A 23662-nucleotide genomic window follows, 5' to 3' on the forward strand; every position below is an offset into this window, starting at 1 on the left:
GGTTGAGCTTTATCAATGTGACCTCACATTAACAAGAGAATCAAAACGGCACATTATGTCCAAAAACCTTGGATGTGGATTTTGCAAAATATGTCTCCTTTAAATTAAAGAAACACCAATTTATACCCCATTAGATGAAAATATCTCCAAAATATTGCATTTAAATATAATATCAGACCTATAAAATATACCTTGCACATTTCAAAAGCAGATTTTTTTTAAACAAAGTAAGAAATGTTGACAAGTCGGCAAAGTCTCTTTTTATTGTTTTTTTTCTGTGTACAAAACGTCTATAGCAGTTAAACAATTTGAAATGAACAAGTGTGAGAAACTTGGGAATACCAGAAGGCCGCATTCTCTTCTCAGCAACACAGTTATAGCAAAGAGCCGAGTTGCGTATTCAAAGGTTATAATGGGAAGAAAAAAATATCATGTGACATGAAAAAACAAAAAAAATTAAGAAAAACACTTAAAAAAACAACACTTCAGAAGTAGTACAGAAAATAGCTTAAATCTTTTTCCTTGATAACAGATGTTGCTGTAAATTGCTGTATTGTTATGACATTATGATCTTGCAGTTTATTTGATATGTTAGGCCTGTTTTTGAATGTGATCGCTGGTAATAGGGGCTAAGAATTAAGGCATGGTAGGTAAACACTCATACATAAAACACCTCCCATGTTTATCTCCCCTGCAACTTTCATACACACAGCAAAATAAAAGTCCTTTCCTACAGAGTCCTTTCTTTTGTCCTTTCTTAAAACTACAAATCCCACCAAGACAAATACTCTCAACTGTAAAGTAAAAGTTACAAACAAAATCTCTCCTTTACAACACAAAAAAGGGAACACTGACACTGACCATTAAAACACATTCATCTATGTTCTTAAAGGCTTACACACCAACTGTTACATTTCAGTCCCTCAACAGCACAGCAAACCCATTTCAGTTGCAATCTTTTTATCACTGCACGCCTGAATCCTCTAACTTCGCTTCACCTTTAGTGAGCGACTAAAAAGAAAAGTAAAACAAGAAGAATTTACGTTCAAAAAGAAAAAAATCCTAAATAGTGAGAAAAAAAAGAAGTCACTCAACGACATTTAAATGAACATAAAATAAAAAGAAAACAACCAGACATGCCCTTATCTAAAACAGCTTTTTTTATCTGGCAACCCAATTGAAATGTAAAAACATGATTTATTCAGTCGTATAATCCCATGAAACTGGAGAAAGAAATCTCTGGACGATGCAATGTGAAAAATACGTGTCCCTCGTAAAGCCTGATGTTACATTACTAAAATCTGTTAGTTTTATAATTTCTTAACTCACTCCTACCTTATACAACACGGACTCACAATAATGATGGAGCTACATGTGTTCTGCTGAGGGATCTGCAGTGACTCTTCTGCTGTGCGGCCTGGTACCCAAATGTTTCTCACAGTTTGACTTATTGTCTTTATTTGGTCAGTAAATCTCAGAGCTGACAATACGACGTAAGATCAGATGAGAGACGAGAAGAACTTCTGTCTGATACTGCAGAAATCAATCCCGTGAAGGAGAGTATCAGAGCAATGCCACGTCAGTATAAAAGATTTAAACATACTCTGCGCTTTTAACAGAGTGGATATAAAGGTAAAAGATTTCCTCCCATCAGAATGCCAACAAATACACTTAGACAGCACAAACACTTTTTTATTTCAATTTTTTCCTTAATTTTTCAAATTAAAATTCTTCAGGTGATCGTCTTTTACTTGTCTTAATGTCTTTCGTCTAAGTTGGAGTTGTTGGCATTTGATGGCTCATATGAAAACATGCCCATGAAGAGGGCTCCTCTGGTGAGGGTTGAATGAGATATTCCCAATATGGGAAAAGAGGAGATTTACGTATGTGATGCAAACTCCCTTGGCCCCTCATGACTCCATTTTACTGTCTTCTTCTGCATGCTTCTGCATGTGAGTATGCACAGCCTACAAAGACAAGATTTATTATTTACAACAAGTTAATAAAAATAACTTAATGGCTAATCATTAGTTGAAATAATAGACATTGTCTGCAGAAAATACTTTGTCACATTCTTACGTAATAAGTGTTTTATTTTTATCGTTTTGGAATCCATTCAGTCGATCTCTGGGTGTGACGGTACAAATTTTAGCATAGCTTAGCATAATCCATTGAATCTGATTAGACCATTAGCAGCATCGCGCTCAAAAATATCCAAAGAGTTTCGATATTTTTTCTATTTAAAACTTGACACTTCTATAGTCACATCGTCTGACAGAAACCTAAAAGTTGTGATTTTCTAGGCCGATGCGGCTATGAACTATACTCTCATTCTGGCGTAATAATCAAGGACTTTGCTGCCGTACCATGGCTGCAAGAGGCGCAATGATATTACGCAGTGCCTGAAAGTAGTCACCTTGGTAACTTTCAATAGCAGGGGACTATTTTCGGGCACCTGGTACGGCAGCAAAGTCCTTGATTATCACGCCGGAATGAGAGTATAGTTCCTAGCAGTGGCAGCTCGTGACTGCACTTCAGAGGATGCGCTAATTCATAATAAGTGTTCGGATTGTCACGTGTGTGGTTCCCTTTTCCAAAATATGTGTCATGCGTGTGGAGAGATCCTGTGTGCATCACGTGTTTTGTCAAAATAAGGAGACGCGTCAAAACCGTTTATGATAAAAGAGACGCTCACGTTCCCTAAATACACGCAACACACTCCCTTAACAGTAAACTCTGATTACGCATGAGATTGTGCGAGTATCTGGCACACGCGAGCGTCTCCTTTCAAGTTCAAGTTCAAGGCAGCAGGCACTTATTTTGGCATGACACGTGATGCACACACGATCTCTCAAAGCGCAGAACACATTTTAAAAATGACGAACCACACACATGACAAGCTACATACATGTTGTGACGAACTTCGCATCGTGCGCTTCAAAAAAAGACGTCACCAGCCGCCACTGGTTCCTAGCTATTATATGCCAAAAAAATTGCAACTTTTAATTTTCTATCGGTTTTAGTACACAATGTAACTACAGAAGAGTCAAATTTTAAATAGGAAAAATATCGAAACTCTTGGGTTGTTTTTGAGCGTGATGCTAACGGTCTAATCAGATTCAATGGATTATGCTAAGCTATGCTAAAAGTGGTGACGCCAGACCCGGAGATCGGCTAAATGGATTCTAAAATGATAAAAATCTAATATTTGACCCTACAGGACTTAGAAAATGAGCATATTTTCCAAAACAGTGGAGTGTCCCTTTATTACGATGTGTAAACAAGGACATAAAATTAGCCGTTTGAGCACATTTAAGGTTATGATGTTGACGTAAAAAATCTGCTGTCAAAGTGTTTGAGTCAATTCACAAAACTCACACAATTACAGTATGATGTTAATTTGTAGACCTAAAAGAGAATCTAGCTTAAATGTAACTATACTATATATAACCATCAAAACTAAATCAACTGGGCCCTGCCAAAACTAGTTTAACAAGAACACATTTACACATAGCCGGTTATTTAGAGAAACAAATATTTGAAGAGTTTCGTTGCAAAACGAGATAAATCCGTTTTTAACATTTTTGTCAAAACATGTTTATTATTATGTTATCATGTTATTATTTTGTTTTATGATGCTACTTACCTGTATTTTTTTTAGTTATGAAGGTTTAAATCAAAACAAACCAACTGCAGTTGAATTGAAATTAATTGAAATGCACAACCAAAAAATTTGATTTCTGAAAAATTTAAAAAACGTAGTTATCTCGTTTTGCAACGAAACTCTTCATTTTACCCTCTTCGTTTTCAATAACAACATCATGCACACAACATGGTTTCAAAAAACTTGTCATTTACATTAACCCGCAAAAATACACCGTTAAACACCAAACATATGGGCGGCAGTGCAGAAACAGGAATAAAGCCATGCAAGCCTATAAAAATTCTCAGAATTGACACAAATAACGAATAACACGAGCGACCTTCTGTTCCTTTCAACTGTAAACTTAGGGCTTTCATATTACGTTAGTTTTTTGTGATAAAAACAGTTTTTTTGTGTAAATGAGAGGCCAAACCGCAGGGAAATATCTGCGTCTTTCCTTCTGTAAACAGGGTACAAATCTTAAACATTAAATGTTGCTACTGTACCTGTTTGGAGCCATTGCGGGTGGTAAAGAAGGAGTCGCAGTTTCTCCAGCGGCATTTGAACGTCTGCTGCGCTGGGTTGGTGTGGTCATTCAGCAAGTGTTGCTGAAGGTGCTTCATCACGCCAAAGATCAGAGTACAGCCGTGCCACTGCAATTCATGCAACAGATTTATCACCAACTGCTGCTTGATAACACAGTTTCTGGTGTATGTGACAGTCTATTTGCTTACCCAGCAGCGGTAGTTTTGAATCAGGTTTAATCTGACAGCTCGCACACTCCCGTCATAGCAACCTGTGTAGATCTGCAACAGAGAATACACCATCAATGAATCTGAGAAAATAATCAATGCTTAAAAAGAATCATAAACCCCAATAAGGCATAAGGTAAGTTTTTGAGATGTACTCACCATGCTCTTGTGGATGACCATACACATCACCATGTCAGAATGCCCACCATAAACCTGAAGTCTGTCATGAGACTGTAACAATACATAATTCATCAGAATCAACAATGCATTTTGCCAATTTAATACGTTACAGATGCCTAACATTGCTTGCAAACCAAAACAATGTATACCTGGAGCTCGTACACACGGACCAGCTTGTCCAGGCACGCGGTAACCATCACTTTCCCCAATATGGCCACCACAGTGACTGCATGACTATGACCCTTATAGATCCTGACCAGTTCCCCAGTCTGAGAAGCCAGAGGTATACAGGAAGCAATTAGATACTTGATTAATAATTTTGAGTCAGAGACGGGAGATGAATGAGGTACTTACATGTATATTATGTGCATGTACAGACTGGTCACTTGAGCCACTGAACACCAAATCATTGACTACCTACAAAGAAGAAACAAAGAAGAAATGTGTTTAGCACAACCAAAGTATTTTTAAGGACGTTGCATCACAGCACCACCATGTTTGCAACGTCTTCAAGTCTTGCATTCATGGCAATAGCAGTGAAGCATTTTGTTAATATTAAATATCTTTGGCATAACCAAACTGCCGTTTAAGATTTTTATTGTAAGGCCCCACCTTCATGCAGAGCACGGTTTTGGTGTGGCCCTCTAAAGTACGCAGCAGCAGGCCATTTTTAGCATCTCGGACACTGATCGTAGAGTCGTAGGAGCCCACTAGGAGCACACGCCGAGCCCCCTCCTGAGCTGTTGCCAGGCAACTCACAGCCCGTGGGCCATGGCACTCAAACACGTCCAACTGCTTATTGTTCTACAGGAGATATGAGAAATGATCACACATTGCAACGAAATTACTTCTCATCTGATTATCTATCTTGTATCATATTGATATTGCCCAAATTTTTAAACAATGGATTGTGCCTTTCAGTGATTTGACCCAAGTTAAAGGAAAACACCACCGTTTTTCAATATTTTACTTTGTTCTTACCTCAACTTAGACTAATTAATACCTATCTATCTCTTTCAATGTGTGCACTTCATCTTTGTACAGTGCGTCGTGAATGTGTCATGCTGCGTTCACACCAGCCGCGGTAGAGGCGTCAAGCGCAAGTGATTTCAATGTCAAGTCAATGTGAAGACACGTTGAAGCACGTCTGGAGGTCTCCCAGCGCGAATGAGGCGTTTGGCGCGGTAAAACGTGATTTCGCCTCATTCGCGCGTCTAGTTCACGCGAATGTCGCAAATGGAGCGTCTGGCGCGGTACGCTCGAATGCTGCTTTTTGTGCATTTTGCGTTTGATGCGAATATGCGGCTGACGGCCGAGTTGAAAAATTTGAACTTTTTCGCGCCATGTTAACCAATCAAGAGCCTGCTTGCTGCTGTAGCGGCAGCTCCGCCCGGAGTCACTTATTCAACATGGAGGAATGCTTGATATTGTCGGTGAGCAGTCACCCGGAATTATACGACACAAGTTCTAATTTCTATAGAGACACGAATAAAAAGGACCTCGCTTGAAAGAGTGTCAGTGAGGATATTGGGCAACCTGGTAAGTTGTAAATACACATTTCACTTTTAAGTCACGTGACGTTTATCGACCCGCAGCATTCCCACCATTATTTTCCCCCTATAGTAAGGCGACCAAATACAAACCGGTAACTCTCTCAATGAATGCACGATCAACATCAGCCATCTTGCAAACAGACAACCGGATAGTACTTGCCCCTCCCACAAGAAGCGGATTTCGCCTCTGACGCGCGTCAAATGTTTGCTTTTTCCACGCGTTTACTTCGCTCTAGACACGCAAACGCATTCAAAATGTTCAAGCGGCAAAGTAGACACGGTAGACGTGATTTTGACGCCTCCAACGCAGCTGGTGTAAACCCACGGTTAGCATTTAGCCTAGCACCATTCATTCCTTAGGATCCAAACAGATAAAATAAGAACTATATTGTATGGTGGAAGAGCACTTAGTTTGAAGCACTTCGACCTCTGGCGCAGTAACATCATCAATCACTCAAACTTCCAAGTCAGGAGTGATGATGTTACTGTACCAGAGGTCAAAGTGCTGCAAACTAAGTGCTCTTCCGCCATACAATATAGTTCTCATAAAAAAATTGCAACATTTTCTTTTGTGCAACCATACTTACTCGTGTAACTACTCATGTAACAGTCTTAAAATAGGGAAAACATGGAAGTGTTTGGTGGCTTCTGAATTCATCCCTGTTTGGATCCTAAGGAATGAATGGGGCTAGGCTAAATGCTAACACATTCATGACGCACTGTGCAAAAATGAAGTAGACGATTGAAAAAGTAAGGGTTTGTCTTAATTCGTCTTAGTTGAGGTAAAAACATAGTAAAATATTAAAAAACCGTGGTGTTTTCCTTTAAAGGGACACTCAACGTCATGCCTAACACTCCTTTACATGTGGTTAAAATCACAATAAGACACTCCCTCTAATGGCTTTTTGGTTTATTGCACAAATCCTACCCTGAGACTAAAGGAAACGACTGAGCCGTTGGCCAGACCGGCATAAAGGATTTTCCATCGGCTATGAAGACAAAGCACTCGATGTGGAAGAGACAGCTGCTCCACACACTCCGTAGTCTAAAAAGACAGAAAGAAAGGCTATCATAGTATTTTAAGACCAAAATGAAATACAAAATCATCAGTGCGGATCAGACCTTGAGGTTGTAACAACGGATTGTCTGATCACTCGATCCTGAGTACAAGCGCTGCTGCAAGCCACCTCCACATGACACCAACAGGCAGTTCACTTTACTGGTGTGACCCTCGAATACAGCGACACACTTACGGCTCTGTAATGTGAATATGATGAAACAATGAATGAGACCTGTTTTTGAGCTACAGTTATACAGTAGCTAAAAATACAAGGGACTGACTATCAGGTTAAAGGCGCGTATGGTGCGGTCCCCTGAGCATGTGTACAGCAGTCCATTATGGATATGCATGCCATTCACTGCCTCCTGGTGGCCTTCAAACTGCCCTTCTGTAGGCCCCTCCTCCTCCCCTGGGTCTGATAAATCTGATAACACACACACACACAAGTACATATCAGCAATTTTTGTGAAACATTAACACTGTTGAAGACCTGTTTTCCCCTCTAGCTATAGAGAATGAACGTAATGATAATATAGTAGGGTCTTGAAAGTGTTACATGCTGCTACTGTTGAATGTTGAATTCTCTGGGTTCAGTAATAGTAATGCTTATAATGCTTATATATATATATATATATATATATATATATATATATATATATATATATATATATATATATATATAATAAATGTCATGATTTTTGATTAAGAATTACCCCTGAACTAAATTCAACTATTGAATTTGCGTACAAAAATGATTACGCCTTATATGTTGTCACTGCAAGTTTTAGTTGCAAAGCTTCAACATGTGAAAAGGCCAACATGTTTAATTTTAGTCATCTATAGAGCACTGGTATGACTTAGTATATAAATTAATTTCTCAGAGCTGTTATCACAGCAGTCACTCATGGAGGCGGAGGTTAACGGTGTCTGACCAGACATTAACAGGCACTAAGAATACCTTGCCCATAAAAAGTAAGTTGGGACCTTTGTGAACTATTTTTGTATGCAGATTGAATTAGCATTCTAATTTGGTCATTTGCTATGAATGTACAGAGCTATGACGACACAACTACAAGTTTCATATGCACATATGGCTATCAAGCAAAGAGAAGTAAAAAAGATGTGACTGTCCAGTATGGTAACCCATAATTAAAATTTAACCCATCCTGGTAAGTAAACAGTAAACCCATGAACACACACACCCAGAGTAGTGTGCAGACATATGATCATATGACATACACTATATGTACAGTATTGGGACACCCCCTTCTATTGAACAGATTTGACTATTTTAGGCATGTCCGTGAGCACAAATCTTATTGCTAACAATACAGCAACAGTTTGGACAAAGCCCTTTTCTATTCCAACATGACAATGGCCCTATGCGCAGTGTGGAAGAACTTACCAGGGGCCTTATGTATAAAACTGTGCGTAGGATTCTTACTAAAAGTCTACGTACGCACAAAAGCCAAAAATGGCATACACCAAAAATTATGAAGACTTATAAAACAAAGCAATGTTCCCTTTATAAATCACAGATCACCTGCAAGTGTGCGTACATGAATCATCGTAATATCCCACCCTGCAAGCCCATTCTCCCAACAAGTTTGTTTTTTTATAAATCACAAAATTTGCTTGGAAACTGGTGTACGCACATTTCCAGCCCTGTTTTGTGCGTACGCATGCTTTATAAATGAGGCCCCTGGTCTGCATAAAGCCTAGACCTGAACCCAGCTAAATGGTATCATTTGCAGGATTTGAGCTAAACACTTATTAATCAAACCCATCATGACTTATATACATGGGTACAGTCATTTTGGAACAGAAAAAGGCCCTTCCAAAGCTGCTGTGACAAAGATGGAAGCAAAATTGTATTGTATGGTATTGCACTAATATTTGATATGCCTGGAAATACTGGAAGATATAACCATGTTTTTAAGGGGGACATTCCAAAATTTTTGTTTTGTTCATGCAGTGCATCATGTTTACGAAAAATGTGCCTTATAGAGCCACAAAATTACATCACAATTTTTTTGTGTTTTTTGAGAATGCCACATACCTGAGGGCACCTTGGACTCCATCACTGTGGAGGATGATTTAATTTCACTGAAAAAAAAAACAGAGGGCTATCAAAATGTGTGCCAAAGATCATCTCTTTAACCAAGCTTTAATGGTGTTTTCACATATAGCTCATTTTAAAAGACCCAAACCCAGTTCACTTTAAGTGGACCAGAAAAGGGACTAGCCAAATGTGACCTCAGTCCTTTTGGTGTTCACAATAGTGGACTCAAAAGAGGACCCGGTTCTTTTTTTGGTCCTCTTCAGGACTGAAGTTATCTCAGACCCTTTCTTGTTCACATCACAACTTCATAAGAACTCAGACCCCAGCTTTCTGTGCAGCAGTTTATTTTGATACAATGTCAAAACCACACGCGAAACGGACCGGGACCTTATTGATTTCACATATCAAAAAGAAATCGTTCGACAAAAAACCCAAAAGCGAACCGTACTCAGACCACCTCCAGAAGTGGTCTGAGTTCGGTTCACTTTTGGGTCCTTTTAGGGGGGTCTGAGATCACTTGGTTTGTTTACATATACACCCTGAACTGCTCTGAGAGCATTTGGAGGGCTCAAACGGACTAGGTGTGAAAACACCCTAAATCTTTAAAAGATCAACTCTTGGATCCTTACAAGTAGTGCACAAACTGAAAAGGCTAATCAATTATTCCGTTTTTCATGCATTTACAGAGTCATGCATTTTGATACTTTGCGGTAAAGGCGGCTCTCCTATTGACCCTGACCTATCAGTGTGGCTCATGAAAAAAATAGCTTAGACCACTGTTCTAAGGTAATAAAACCAATACAGTTCATTTAGAAGGGTCTTTAAAGACCACTGACAATATAGTTATGTATATTATATTGCATTTTTGTCAAGAGATCCTTCTAAAAGTTAAACATTGCACTTTTAACTGTATTTTAATTTATCATGTAATTAAAATAAGTATTGGAATACTAAAAACTGTATTTTTTCCTTTGTGCAAACAATTCATGTTTTAGGTGACTTTCACTGTGTATAGGAAATAAAAAAATGTAGGAGTCTGTTTAACACTTAAGATTTACCTTTCACAAGCCTTGATGTTACTGCTACTGCCTATTTCACTGGTGGAAGTGACCTCATTACAGGCAAGATTTTGGGGGTCTGTGGTTGCGCTGTCAGCTGTGCCCGACTCCTTTGCTTTCTTTTCAGGCATGTCATCTGCATCTGACGTATCCAGATCGACAAAATCGATGGGTGCCGGAGGAGGAAGCTCTACCATCTCTAGTTCAGAAGAAGAGTCGTGAGCGTCATTCATTGGCTGTGACGCTAACTCAGTTTCCTCCGAGTCTCCTTTTGAAGCTTCGGTAACCAACACTTGCGCATTTTCCCCTTTCTCTTGCAAGGTGCATGGTGAGGTATTGATGCGGCTGGATCTCCGTTGGGGTCGTTGCTTTCGAACAGGTCGTTGGATGGGCTGCTCCGCATCGAGCTCAGAATCACTGATTTGAGCTTGCTCATCTCCCTTTGCCTTCCTAAGACATTTTCTCTTCTTCAGCTTCCGAACACGCTTGACAGGACCAGTCTCTGCGTGAATGACGAGAGATTGTGGCTTGGGGGTGGGTATTTCAGACATGGGTGCGGAAGCAGGGTTGGGTAACCCCTCTTGAGCACTCTGATGATTTTCTGTGTTTGGAGACGGCTGCAGTCTGTGATCTGCAGAGGGAGCTGTAGTAGGAGATATGCTTGTGCTGTCTTGGGAGGAGTCCATGCGGCTGTACTTGAACTTAGTATCTGTGTTTAATGACACATAGATAAGCATCATATCTTCTTATACTGCTAGCGATGTATATCTTTGAGATTTGTATTGCACAATTGGAACTTACCTGTCTGACAAGTTGCAAACACCGTTTGGACAGGTGTGGTACTATGGGGTCCTGGGGGTGGGCTCTTGACAAGATTGCTCTCTGTGGTGCATTTAGAGGGAGAGGTGGGCTCCTGTTTGATGGTAGCAGGCGGTGGGGAGGTTGTGGAGGGAGAGACTGCGTGGGCAGCTGAAGTTAGGGAATGGGGGTTGATTTGTGAAATCTGGACTGATGAAGGGGTCAAGGTCTCATTCTGTTGCTCTTGCGAATCAAATTCCCCTGAAAAAGTTAATAATAAATAAGCTGGGATTATGATTTGAAATCAAGTAGGACATCATGATCTTGAGGTTCATATAACTCTCTTAAATTGATTCATGACCACTATTTTTTATTCGTTTACCTTGCATTCCTTGTAGAATTTCAATTCGCTTGGATCTCAAAGAGTTCATCTCAGTCGTCACCTGTAAAATGATTTGTAGTTGTAAAATCCAACAAGCGAGTGGCAGCACAGTGAGAGATGAAAGTACAAACATTCATTTTTCTGAATGACTCTCAATAATAAATACTTATAAATAAGGTCTTACTTGTTGTTTCACCATAAGCAGGCGCTGCACCTCCAAATAGGCAGCTTGAAGGGCAGCACGTGCCTGAATAAGACTGTTATCCACTGCCTGTAGAGAGGTATTAAGCTCTTCCTCACGCAGAGATACAGCCAGCAATTGATCCACTTGAGAGCGCTCTGTACATCAAAACAAAGACAGGCACATTAAAATACCCAACATAAGAAAACTATGTAGGTTTTGTTGGTAAATAAGAGCTGTTTTTTACCTTTCTTACCCTTGATTTTTTGTCTTTTACTTTTCCTATCTTCATTAGGAATCTCTGGAGACAAAACATCCTAATAAAAAAGACAACAGCAAATAAGATGATGGAAATGATCTGTATCGATTACCTTATTCTTACATATGCATTTGACATACGCTTTGATCCAAAGCGACTTACAGTGCATTACAAAGAACATTTTATCAACGTGTGATCCCTTGGTTCAAACCCATGACCTTTTGCGGTGCTAACGCAATGCTCTACAACTGAGCTATACAGGAGCACCCACATTGATTTATTTAGAAATAAATCACATATTTATTAAGACTCCATATGATTGATTTAAAAAGTGCTATTTCTTGTTGCGTTGCTGTCTATGTAGGACTCTTAAAGGCGGGGTGCATGATCTCTGAAAGCCATTGTTGATATTTGAAATCACCTAAACAAACACACCCCTACCCCAATTAAATCTGGACCTTCTTATGATAGACCCACCCCACACATACACAACCCAGGCAACAATGTCGGTTAGTAGACATGCCCCTTACTGCTGATTGGCTACAAGTGTGTTTTAGTACTCGGCCCGACTCAATTTTCCAAAGTGTTTTTCAAAAATCATGCACCTGTGCTGTCTAAATGATTCAGAATATGCACAGTCTAACTTTGAGCTTCAGGCTTCGATTTTAGTTGAATTTGAGGTTTTCATAAAAATAAGTACATTGAGCCTAGATTCCAATGGTCCAAACAATAATTCAACATCTAAAATGATCTTTATTTGTATATTTTCTGAGAGGTGTACCTTCCTAAATCTTTCCTATTACAAAGGATGTGTGTTCAACAGAAGCAAAGTACTTGCGCGTGGTTTCGATTTTAAAACATGCAGGAATAAGAGAAAATATGCTGGACTTGCTTGATATTAAAGGAAATTTGCTCATTCTACCTAATTTGCCAGGATGGGGTACATATAGTAAAATAGCAAGGCTGTTCACTTGGTTGGAAACAAATCTGTTGTGTTTCTGCCCATTGTGGAAGATATGAAGCTTACCCCAGGTGCTCTGCGTTTCTTGCCAACTCCCTGTGTGTCATTTAGCTCAGTCTCCGAGGTACAACCACTGTCTCCTTCAATATCCTCGGGACCCTGAAGGTGCCCTTTCAAATACTGATTCGTCAGATGATCTTTTGTTTGAATCTCTTCTCTTTCAGTTTGCAGTAAAGGGCCACTAATGGAAGAGTCTCTCAGTGTGTCCACAGCTTTGAGGAGGGAACTGGTGCCAGAAGATCCACTTTTAACCACACTGCTTTCAGACAGGCTACGTTTGCGGGAATGCAGAGATATTTGGTTGATATCTAACACAGAGTCCCACTGAAAGCCCTCACAAAGAGGAACATCATTTTCTTCCATTGGGTTCAGACCTTCAGGTTCACAGGGCACCATTTCTATACCGAATCTAAAAGGATTTAGGACAAATATGAAAATAGGATATAAATGAAGCATTTTGGAAACTTTATTAAAATACTCTACAATGTAAGAAACAAATCATGCAGTACCTTGGTAAGCCCTTGCCCTGCTCTTGCTTCTTACGACTGACTTCCTGGTAAACCTGGTCCCAGTTGACATTTCGTCTGGAGCAAGAGGAACTAATGAGCTGCCGCAAGGTGGGCTTGAGTCCAGAGTCCTTCTCTGTCTCACTCTTTCGCATGCCACTCAAATTTCTAATCCGTCTGGCAATATTCAAGTTGGGTTCACGAGCTGGTGCTTTGCCTTTGGTGCCCATATGGCGGTTTATATCCCGTTTGAGACATGCAGGCAAGGCAAGCTTACTTAATGGGGGTACAGAACCGCTTGCTGTTGGTTGGGATGGGTTGATGGATACCCCCTCACCAAATGAACCCAAACCTTCATCAAAAGTGTCCATGACTTGATCTTCGACTGGCAAGTCAAGGTTTATCTCCCTTTTACCACACTGTTCCTCATCTTCCTGGTCCATTGTGGAGGTACTAACTTGCAAAGACTGGAGAGATGGCCTAATATCATTGCACACATTTTCTGTTGATGCGTCAATAGAAGTGGGGAACTGTTCTCTGTTATTGCTGATATGCTCAACAAAAGCCTTCCTATCTCGGGTCCTGTGCTTGTTTAGTTTCTTCTTACTTTCATGTGCTTTCTTATTCTTGTTCTGATCTAAATTCCCAACTTGCTGAGGTTCTTCATTGTGAGGCACAGTCTCTGTTTCTTTAAGGCAGTTCTCTGAGGCAGATGTGTCAATAGAGCTCTTTCTATTCAGCAAGGTTTTTTTGGCTTTTCGCAGCATCTCTGACAGGAGTTGCTCTTTCTCTGCATTAGAAGTAGCATGCTGTGACAATTCTGAGCTGGAATGGGAATCCTTAGAATTTTTGGAACTGACCTTGACTGAGTCTTTACTTTCATCTTGTGTAAGGTTAGTCTTTAAAATAGGTGTGGAAGAAGCCCCAGTTCTAGCATGCTCAGAGGACTTCTCTGCTTGTCTATTGGAAGTGGACAAGTTGGTCAAACTATCCAAGCTAGTACTGCTACTGTTCTTTAAAGAACATTTTTGGTTTGGACTGCTTTCACTCTTTTCCTGGTAAGGTTCTGTGGATTTATGCCACCAGTCTGTGTTGGACATCAAGCCCTGGCTGTCCTCATTAAAACTTTGTGCCTTACAGTTTTCCACATCTGACTTTTCTGAGCCTGTTGGAGGGTTAGGTTGAAATGAAGGATCTCCAAGCTTAGCTGGTGGATATGGTGCCCACCGGTGAACCTTTTCTGACTTCTGACCCTTAGCTTTGCTGAGATCATGTTCCCCGCCAGATTCTTCCACACTTTGCGGACTCTTTAGCAGACCCTCTGAGATTGTGGATGAACTCTGCTGCTCTCCTGAAGGAGATTTAAGGGGCCTAGGCTGTGACATATATTGTCCCTGGCCAGGGAAATTAAACTGACTGTTGTTCCAGTGAGACTTATTTCTTAACTGTGGAGGGACGACCCCATATCCACCTTGTCTACCACCCCAAAAGTTTCCTTGGTTATGCAAACTTCCTCCCTGTCGCTCCATGGAACCCCATCTCTGAAAGTCAGGAGGCCCTTCAGCATGCCAAGTGGCACATCTAATCTGTCGGTTGGGGTTAGGCCACCTGCTGTGGTTAGGCGATGGAAATCTTGTATTCTGCCAATTGGAGGCTCTGCCCCTTTTGGAGAACTGAGGAAAGTTAGGGTAGGGTCGCTCCCAGTTGCCATACTGCTGCATTAAAGGCATTGGTGCCTGCCACTGAGACTGTAGCTCATGCCACCTCCTCAGGTTGTCCTGCTCCTCTTTAGCCTTCTTTGTAGCAGCCTCCTCTTTTCTAATCAATAAAATGGTTGACACAGTCAAACATAAAATATGCAATAAAAAATAATGTCCAAAATATGTGTGGGAAATTAACAAATTGGTACAATCTGTATATAAATACCCTTCTTTATGGACATGTAAGATAAACTGCTAAAATCACGGTCTTATCTTTTTAAAGAATTACACTTACATAAGTGGACTTTAATTGAGCCCAATGGTCTAAAAGCCTAAATTGCAGTTTTAATGCATCTTTAAAGGGACTTTAACAATGCCACAACTCGTAAAGGTCTTATCTAACAAAACGGTTATCAATTTTGCAAAAAAAATTCTTTTTAACCGTAACTTCTTGTCTTGCACTAGGCATGGGATGCGCGTCCATGATTTTACTTAAATAATTACGTCGAAAGGTCATGCATAACACGCAAAATGCACACTTATGGACCATTTTAAACAATAAACTGACACAAAGACATTAATTAGGGTCATTCCAAAACAACAACTTTGCGCATCACAGGGTTTGTGCAAGACGAAAAGTTGTGGCTAAAAAGTAAAATTATGAATTGCGAAAATGACAATCGTTTCACTAGATAAGACCCTGTTGGGATCAATTTGGACCTTCAAACCGTTGGGCTCAATTGAAGTCCACTATATGGAGAAAAATCCTGGAATGTTTCATCAAAAACTTAATTTCTTTTTGACTAAAGAAAGAAAGAAAAACATCTTGGATGACATGGGGGTGAGTAAATAATCAGGACATTTTTTCTATGAAAGTGGGCTAATCCTTTAAGCTTAAGGGGGTCGTATGGTGGGATACAGTCTGGCATGTGACAGGATGACAGCTGCTGATGACCCACTGACATTCCCCACCATATCTCAATACGCATTCACTTTCAGAATATCTTACTGTGCTCCACAGAACTAAATAGCAAATTTACTTGCAAAGTTTACCTATGTTTGGCTTTTGAGGTTCAAAACCCAGAACAATTGTATAGAACAAATCTGTTTAATTCACAATAACACAACATGAGACTTAATTATATTAGCAAACCTATAAAGGACCGCAAAGTCTCTGCGTGTCAAAAACAAATGTTTAATTTCCCCTTAAACAACATGGTTCATATAAATAGTTAAGACTATTTAAAGACAAGCTGATCATATACTGTTTAAGGGTTGGTTAGCATGAAGGCAAAGGTGTAGTATGTATCCAAGAATGTGAGAGAGCAAGTGTGCTGTCATGGCTGTTTTTGGGCTCCTGACACATGACTCCAGTATCAGACCTGTTTGCAAAACAGTTTAATATAGAACTGCAAATGTTACAAGCAGATCACTAAAACACTAAGGGAAGGAGACCTCAAATACAAGCTTCTGACAAATTGACAGCGTATTAAACCTTAACTAAAGCTTTAGAATGAATCACCAGATGACTGGCAGGCCAGCTGCATCTCCAATCAATGTCTTTGCCAAGAAAAGTAGAAACAAACAGAATGAAGACTCACCTGATCATTTCCTTGCGTTTTTCAATGAGCTGCACAAACTCCTTGTCAAAGTATTCTTCATCTTTATCTTCGTTTAAGGTCTGGTGCTTCTGATCTTCAATGCGCTGTTTATGTATGGGGCTGGAGATGTGACTAGCATAGTCGGTCAGGCTCACAACCGTTACGGCGCAGACCCGGCACTCATGTCCGCAGTCCCTGGGAATCGAGGGGGACAAAGGCTGCTCAATACTGCCTACAGGCATAGTTACTGCTTTTGAAAATGGCTTTTAACTTGATTAAAGTCCTTTCAACGAGATCAGGAGGTAAACTGACTTTTTAATCATAAGAGTTCAAAAATAAAGTTAAGTTACTAAATAAGAAAAAGTGCAATCTTCCTGATCTTGCTGTCTATCTTCAAGGGCTTCACAACAGGTCTTGAACAACCAGGCGAGAGGAGGAGGTGATGGGATATAAGAAGGTTTTAGGCACAAGAGGGTTGAGCACCCTCTCAGGAGCGGCTGAGCCCTAGCACGCTGTCATGATGGAGTCCGCTGTGCTCTGAGACAAGGGTTGGGAGAGCTTTTGGATTCCCCCAATTTTCCTCCAACCTCTGCGCTCTGGGACTGCAGTGGGGCGGGACTTTTCAGGGATAGCTGTAACGTGAGCCACCAACAGTTGATGGCTCAAGACCCTCCCACCCTTGGCTACTCTCTGTAGTGCCAAACTCGTGAGGTGATATGTAGAAAGTTGCTGTTGGCAGCTGGTCTATACCTCGAAAAATGGTGTCATGGCAGCTTGCCATTTTCCAGTCAGCAGACTTTAAAATTATTTCTGATTTAAAATGCCAAATGCATCTCGATATTAAAAAAAAGTTTTAGTTTATTCCTATGTTCTTCAGTTAATTTTAATAAAACTAAATAATTTTATTAATTCATTAGTTTTATAATCTAAATTTCTCTGATTAATATGCTTTAAACATCGTATGACATTTATCTTACAAAAATCAGTAAAAGGAGAGGAGGCAGACGGTAAAGTTTTAAAAACTTTAAAAAATTTATACTTTTTATGTATGTGTCCTGTAAACTTTAGATTTCCATAAACTACCCATATTATCTTGTTCTCACTTTTCACATTCCAATGATCTACATGTCACATGAGCGAGTCAGTTTGTCATTTGTCGGCCTTGTCAGTTGTTCCTAACGCTCCTATATATATTCCCAAGTTATGGCAGCTGCCTCAACTTATCCACCCGCTGACCAGATAAGACACGTGCATGACAATACACATGCATAGTAGGTCATAGCCATATTCAGGGTTCTCAAACCTTTTCAATTTTTTTCAGCTATTATTATGACCCTTCAGTCATTTGTGATTACCACGTATAGTCTGATATTAAATGTGTTCTTAGTTTGTCACACCACAGAAAAATGTGTTATCAACCACCAAGACAAATTTGAATGACGAAAAATGTCAAGTAAATAAAATAAGTGATCTTGTAAGAACAGGCAGGATTTTCAACTCTCAAATGGTAAGCCCATGTCCACTGTTAGTGCTGAAACCACACCCACTTGCAGAAAAGCTGCCGTCTCTCTCAACTTTCAAATATGGCTACAACCTGACTGGATGCCCAAGGTTGTTGTGTTAGGGGCGGGGCCATTCTCGGTGGCTCTGGTGCATCATTGAGCCACCCTTTTAACTCCGCTTAAATAATCCTGAACTTAGAAATAAGGAAAAACTGTTAACCAGTCCTTCCAGAAAAACTAGTTTTTTTGTGATTGTTGCTGGCAAAAATCCTTGATTTTGCACGATGGACTATACGGGAAATTCATGCAATTTTATGCAATGAAATTGTGGGAACTTGCAAAAATTGCGGGAACTTTTGCAGCTTTTCAATGATGTTCACTTACTTGATAACGTTCCCATGGCAACAGGGGACATGGCTGCGCTTGTGTGAAGTAAATGCAACATTTTTCAACTTTCTGCTAGATATTTGATTTTTGCTCTGAAAATATGGGGTTTATGAAGTCATGCAAGCACTGCATATTTTGGGCACGGAAATCTGGAGTTTATGCTGCAAAAGTGCACCGTATTTGAAAAAGTATGGCCCGGCAAAAATATGCAGACTTTGGCTGATTATGCGATGAATCATGCAATTGCATAATTGCGTTTTTCTGGGGAGACTGTTTAACTGTGTAACTTCACAATTTAGTTCTACATTGTTCACAGACTTTGTAACGTGTTTCAGCAATACATTTCTAACCTTTATAATGTGTTTACAAACAATTGTCGGAAATGACTTAACCCGGCCTTTAAGAATTTTTTAATTAATTATAAAGAGATGGGCATATTTTCAGTCCTGAGATTTGAAATCCATAAGGTTTTCCATAATGCATCAATGTTAAAATGGATTTCTTAAAATTGCACACGCATGACATGTCAAGGACCTCACTTTTATGATATGTGACCCTGCCTGTGAAAACCATCTTAAGTCTTTTTTGTGATTTACAGTTTTCTAGTACATAAAATCATCGTACATAATGTAAAAAACGTTTGAAGCATGTCAAATGTAGAATATCTGATGTTTAACATTATATTAGATCCTTAGATGTTTATAACATTATATTATATGTCTGTCTCAATGTCAATCAAACAATAAAAGAAAGAATAAAGTTGAACATATATTTGAAGAATTTGGTTCCAAAACGCAATAAATCCATTTTGACTAATTTCGGTAAAAATGTGTTTTCTATACCAGGAAAGTGACTAGATGAAAACTACTATTTTACATAGCAACTTTAGGTTATAATAACATTAAAAGTTCAAATCCATAATTTGATTTTTTATTATAAAAACTGATTTTCCCACAAAATGCAATAAATCCATGACAAGTTTTTTTCCAAAACGCTATAAATCTGTTGAATCAATATATAAATGTGCATTCATCTTTGCCATGTTATATTCAGTTAGTTGACTAGTGGTATACACTGATAAAAAAATAAACATTAATGGCATTAATCAAAACACTTACTTTGTCATATTAAGAACACTGTCATTGCTGCTGTTATACTTGAAACGTCGTTGCTGAACTTTTTTCACAGTGATCAGCTGTAAAATGTTTTGGTCCTGCTTGATTTTTGTTGGCTTCGCGTAAAATAATGGAAAGTTTTTCATAAGATCCTCTGGGATCAATGTGTTAGCATGACAGAAGCTTGATGCTGTCTGGAGAACAAGCAACCAGCATTTATCCGTCTCCCGAGTGCCTCTCGTGTTTAGATTTTGATGGCTTATGTTTCTTTCTTTCCTGACAAAAAAACACCACAGGTTTATCAATTCCATCAAAGTATTATTTTGTTTCTGTTTGTTTGTTGATCATGGAGTACAATTTGAGGAAAACTAGGATTCCGTGAGGAATACGCCGCCATTGTTTATTTACAATGCATGGAATTGTGCGCTGTGATTTGTTGAGTGGATTTACTGCATTCTGCAGAAAAGAGGGAGTGGCGTTTATTGCGTTTTGGGAAAAAAATGAGAAAAGATGACAGAATAACACGACGGATATTGGATTTTGCGTAAAATTTAGAATTTACTTTTAAATACTGACCTGATCCAATACTGATTTTGGCGATAACTCGTTTTTTTTTTTAATGCCGTTTATCGCGTTTTGGAACCAAACTCTTCATTTGCCTATAGATATTGTTTTTGACTTTGTGTGTGCCAATCTATTAGTTTTAGCTGTGATTTTAAGGTATGGATGCGATGATTTCGTTTTTGAATCTTTAAATTTCTATAACTTGACTTTTCTCAAAATTGACTACTGACTCTACTTCAAACAGGTGTAACTCTGTCATTTTTCGTCAGATTTCAACAAATCATACATTGTTTTGAATTTTTTTTATTAGAGAATGTCAAAATATAACTAACTTATTTTTGAAAATTTGCTCATTCCGACTAAATTTGCCAGAACTAGTTGTTAGTAAACTTGTTTTTGTGTAACTGGACAGTTTTATTGCAAGGGTGGGGAAACTCTTTCAAGTAAACAGTTATTATGTTATGTGTGCTTGCAATGAGTTTGGAATGTGGCAGCTAAAGAAACAAGTAGATACTTGTTTACAAATCTTCCCTAAGTCAGACCTATGAAAAAAACACCATACATACATATATCATATTTTATAAAACGGCTAGTTCCAATCCTTGATTTTGATTGGTCAACAGGTGTGCTTTATTCACAATAAAACACTGCTATGACCGCTTCACCCAACGGTTCTATTTAATATCACTGCGCCCTTAGCAACACCCTTAGCAACACATAAACATATAATGAGACAAAGTCTGAGAACAGTTTGTTGTTTTTATTTGAGCTTTCATGTTGTTGTTCGCAGTCAGGGACTATTTTTTCTAGCGGAAGGAATGCTTTTATTGATTTAACTTCATGAAAGTTGCACTAATATTTTTTTTACTTTAATATTGTGTGGTAACCGTTTTATAAAAGCAATAAGGTACTCGAGGCAAGTGCTGTATCGTGAATAAGTAACGGCTGAAGGGGTTGCAGGCACTCCGCTCCGCGTCGTGCCTAACAACGCCCTTCAGCCGTTACTTATTCACGATACAGCACAGCCTCTCGTACCTTATTGCTTACATATGAATTTGGCAGTATAGCTGTTGTGCTGATGAGTGAGACCAAGAATGTCACATTGGTGTGGAAATGAGCTCTTACCGGCCTTTCAGATTCTCAAGCTCCCTGTGGTGCAACATACTTCTCATGTGCTCTTCCATCTCCTAAGAGAAATATAACATGATTATGATACTTATGGCATTTTTACAGTAATCATGCATTTAACTTATATACAAGATCTCAATAGTAAGTAAAATAAGACTGTAAAAATTTAAAGATTTGACTGTTACACAAATCACATTAAACTAGCAGATTACTGTTTGCTCATAACAGAACACCTAACAGTACTTGCTAGATTGATCAGATTGGCACTTACATGGGTGCAAAAAGAATGGTTTATTACAAACATTAATAGTCAGGTTAAACATGACCTTGTTTGTGAAATCCAGTCACAATCAAATTATGAGATTAGGAGCATTAAATTTTGATTTTACTTAATGACTTCAAATGAATTGAATTAATTTGCCTGTGACATTGCACAGAATGTTCTTTACATTATGTAGGATGATTTTATGTAGAAAACAACAAATTACAAAAAAACGACTTTAGCTGGATTTCCACAGGGCACATTACAGAAGGCCCGAGATAGGGTGTTGGCCCAAGCAGCTGAGCTTACCTGTTTGGAGCTGTACACAGTTTCACAAAGGATGCATTTTTGTTCCTTTCCCATGTTGAATGTTATTGTGTCTCAGGCCACCACAAATAAACAGGGTTCTGCATTTAGATATGAAAAATAAATGGTATTAATCAATTCACCAAGAGAGATCATGTTTAAAATGTCAAAATGTACCCAGTCACAACATTGATACATGCTTTTAGATGACTGCCAGTTCTTATTTCATGCTGCAACAGCTCTTAAATAGCTCTGGCTAATCTTACATTAGATTGGATTGTAAAAGCAATGTATGGGGTTAGTCAAACTCCACCTCCAGTTTATCAAGAGAAAGGTCAATGTTATTGGCTCCAGTGCAGGATGCCAGAGGACACAAAACTGGGACAGCACTGGGTCGAGACTACATGCAGTATGCTGAGAGTGCAGCTATTGTGCCAAAAGCTTAATCACTATAGTGTTGTACTGTGACTTGTATACAATAATCAACATTTTACAACTAAGGAAATATTTATTATAGTTTAAATAACGTTACTCTGCTGCTGGCATCTTGCTGAAAAGTTTAATTTCTCATGCAAATGCAGACTGAGCGATATAACGCACAGCATGTTTTTTTTCTCAGCACTGACTTCTTTCTTAAAAAAGATAACTTTATATGTAATTTAACAATGGGTGGACATAAGACAGAAAACTTATTTAGTAATATATTATTAGATTAACCTGTTAAACTGATCTAATGACTAACTTGAGTGTTCCCTAGCTTTTTCTTGTAAATATCTTTGTTTACGTTTTTGGAAAGTGTTGGTTAGCCTATTGGCTAAATGCAACCCACTGAACAAAACTGTACTCAATGATTTGAGTTAAACTGCTTCATTAATGTCTTCATTATTACTTAAACGGTACATGCATTATAAAACATCTGCAGAATGAGTAATCTAACCATATCGGTGACTGCATGTGCAGATGTTTAGCATTTAGGCTAACACACTGCCTTCTAGCATCCATTCACTTCGTGGACTTTAATGTGCGCTTTTAAGACAAAAGCGTCGAAAAACAAATTTGGTTTATACGTATACCTCTTAATTCAAGCGGAGAAAGCATTTCTTCGGATTTCCACCAAAACACAATGTCTATTTATATAACATTCAACCTTCTTAGCAACGTTATGTGTCGCTCCTGTACAGAAACAAACGGTAAATTTAAAAATGGCCGCCATTATTTTGACGTAAAAGTCCCCAGTTAACGGTGTAAAAAGCAACACACAGAAAATAGTGTGCGCGTGAAGTAATTATTCACAAAAAAAAGACAAATAAGAGTTTTAATAAATTACATAGGGGCGGTTTCCCAGACTGGGATAAGACTAGTCCTAGACTAAAATAAATGTAAGAGCTGTCCAAACTGAAAACAATTGCACTGACACATCTTAAAATACATCAGTACCCTTTGTTTTGCCTCAAAATGCACACAACGAATGTTTTTAGTTAGGCATGTGTGTTAAAATTGGTTATATTTCCTAATTAAACTAAGGCCTAGTCCTGGCTTAATAATCCCTGTCCGGGAAACCGCCCCATAGATAACTTGATAATTTAATCTACTTAATAAATTAATAAAATAATAATAAAATAAATGTTAAATATAAGGTAAT

General features: G+C 38.8%; 1 protein-coding gene across 2 annotated transcripts; it reads right to left on the reverse strand.

The window, feature by feature from the left end:
- Positions 1-245: 245 nt before the first annotated feature.
- Positions 246-23250, reverse strand: LOC129417338 (zinc finger protein 106). Of its 2 annotated transcripts, none has more exons than XM_055171944.2 (22): positions 23094-23250; positions 22024-22121; positions 21450-21511; positions 16757-16951; positions 13459-15273; positions 12956-13358; positions 11926-11986; positions 11673-11827; positions 11489-11549; positions 11110-11367; positions 10309-11017; positions 9248-9294; positions 7470-7612; positions 7251-7385; positions 7057-7173; positions 5188-5379; positions 4930-4992; positions 4725-4844; positions 4555-4626; positions 4378-4449; positions 4150-4296; positions 246-1967 (listed from the first exon to the last, which is right to left on the reverse strand). In XM_055171944.2, exons 2-22 carry the CDS (start codon positions 22075-22077, stop codon positions 1911-1913), a joined length of 4938 nt encoding a protein of 1645 aa, XP_055027919.2. In that variant the 5' UTR covers positions 22078-22121; positions 23094-23250; the 3' UTR covers positions 246-1910. The 2 variants fall into 2 exon arrangements, with proteins under 2 accessions (XP_055027919.2, XP_055027918.2); XM_055171943.2 differs by having other exon boundaries at positions 11917-11986.
- Positions 23251-23662: the final 412 nt, after the last annotated feature.

Source organism: Misgurnus anguillicaudatus, unplaced genomic scaffold, assembly GCF_027580225.2.
Source record: "Misgurnus anguillicaudatus unplaced genomic scaffold, ASM2758022v2 HiC_scaffold_28, whole genome shotgun sequence".
NCBI lineage: Eukaryota > Metazoa > Chordata > Actinopteri > Cypriniformes > Cobitidae > Misgurnus > Misgurnus anguillicaudatus.

Excerpts from the sequence above, each read along its gene's own strand:
- LOC129417338 (XM_055171943.2), bottom strand. The coding sequence starts at position 22,077 with ATGGGAAAGGAACAAAAATGCATCCTTTGTGAAACTGTGTACAGCTCC. Across the intron at positions 15,274-16,756 it reads AAACGCAAGGAAATGATCAG|AAAAGAGGAGGCTGCTACAA; the intron begins GTGAGTCTTCAT and ends TTTATTGATTAG. Across the intron at positions 11,368-11,488 it reads AATTCTACAAGGAATGCAAG|GGGAATTTGATTCGCAAGAG; the intron begins GTAAACGAATAA and ends TAACTTTTTCAG.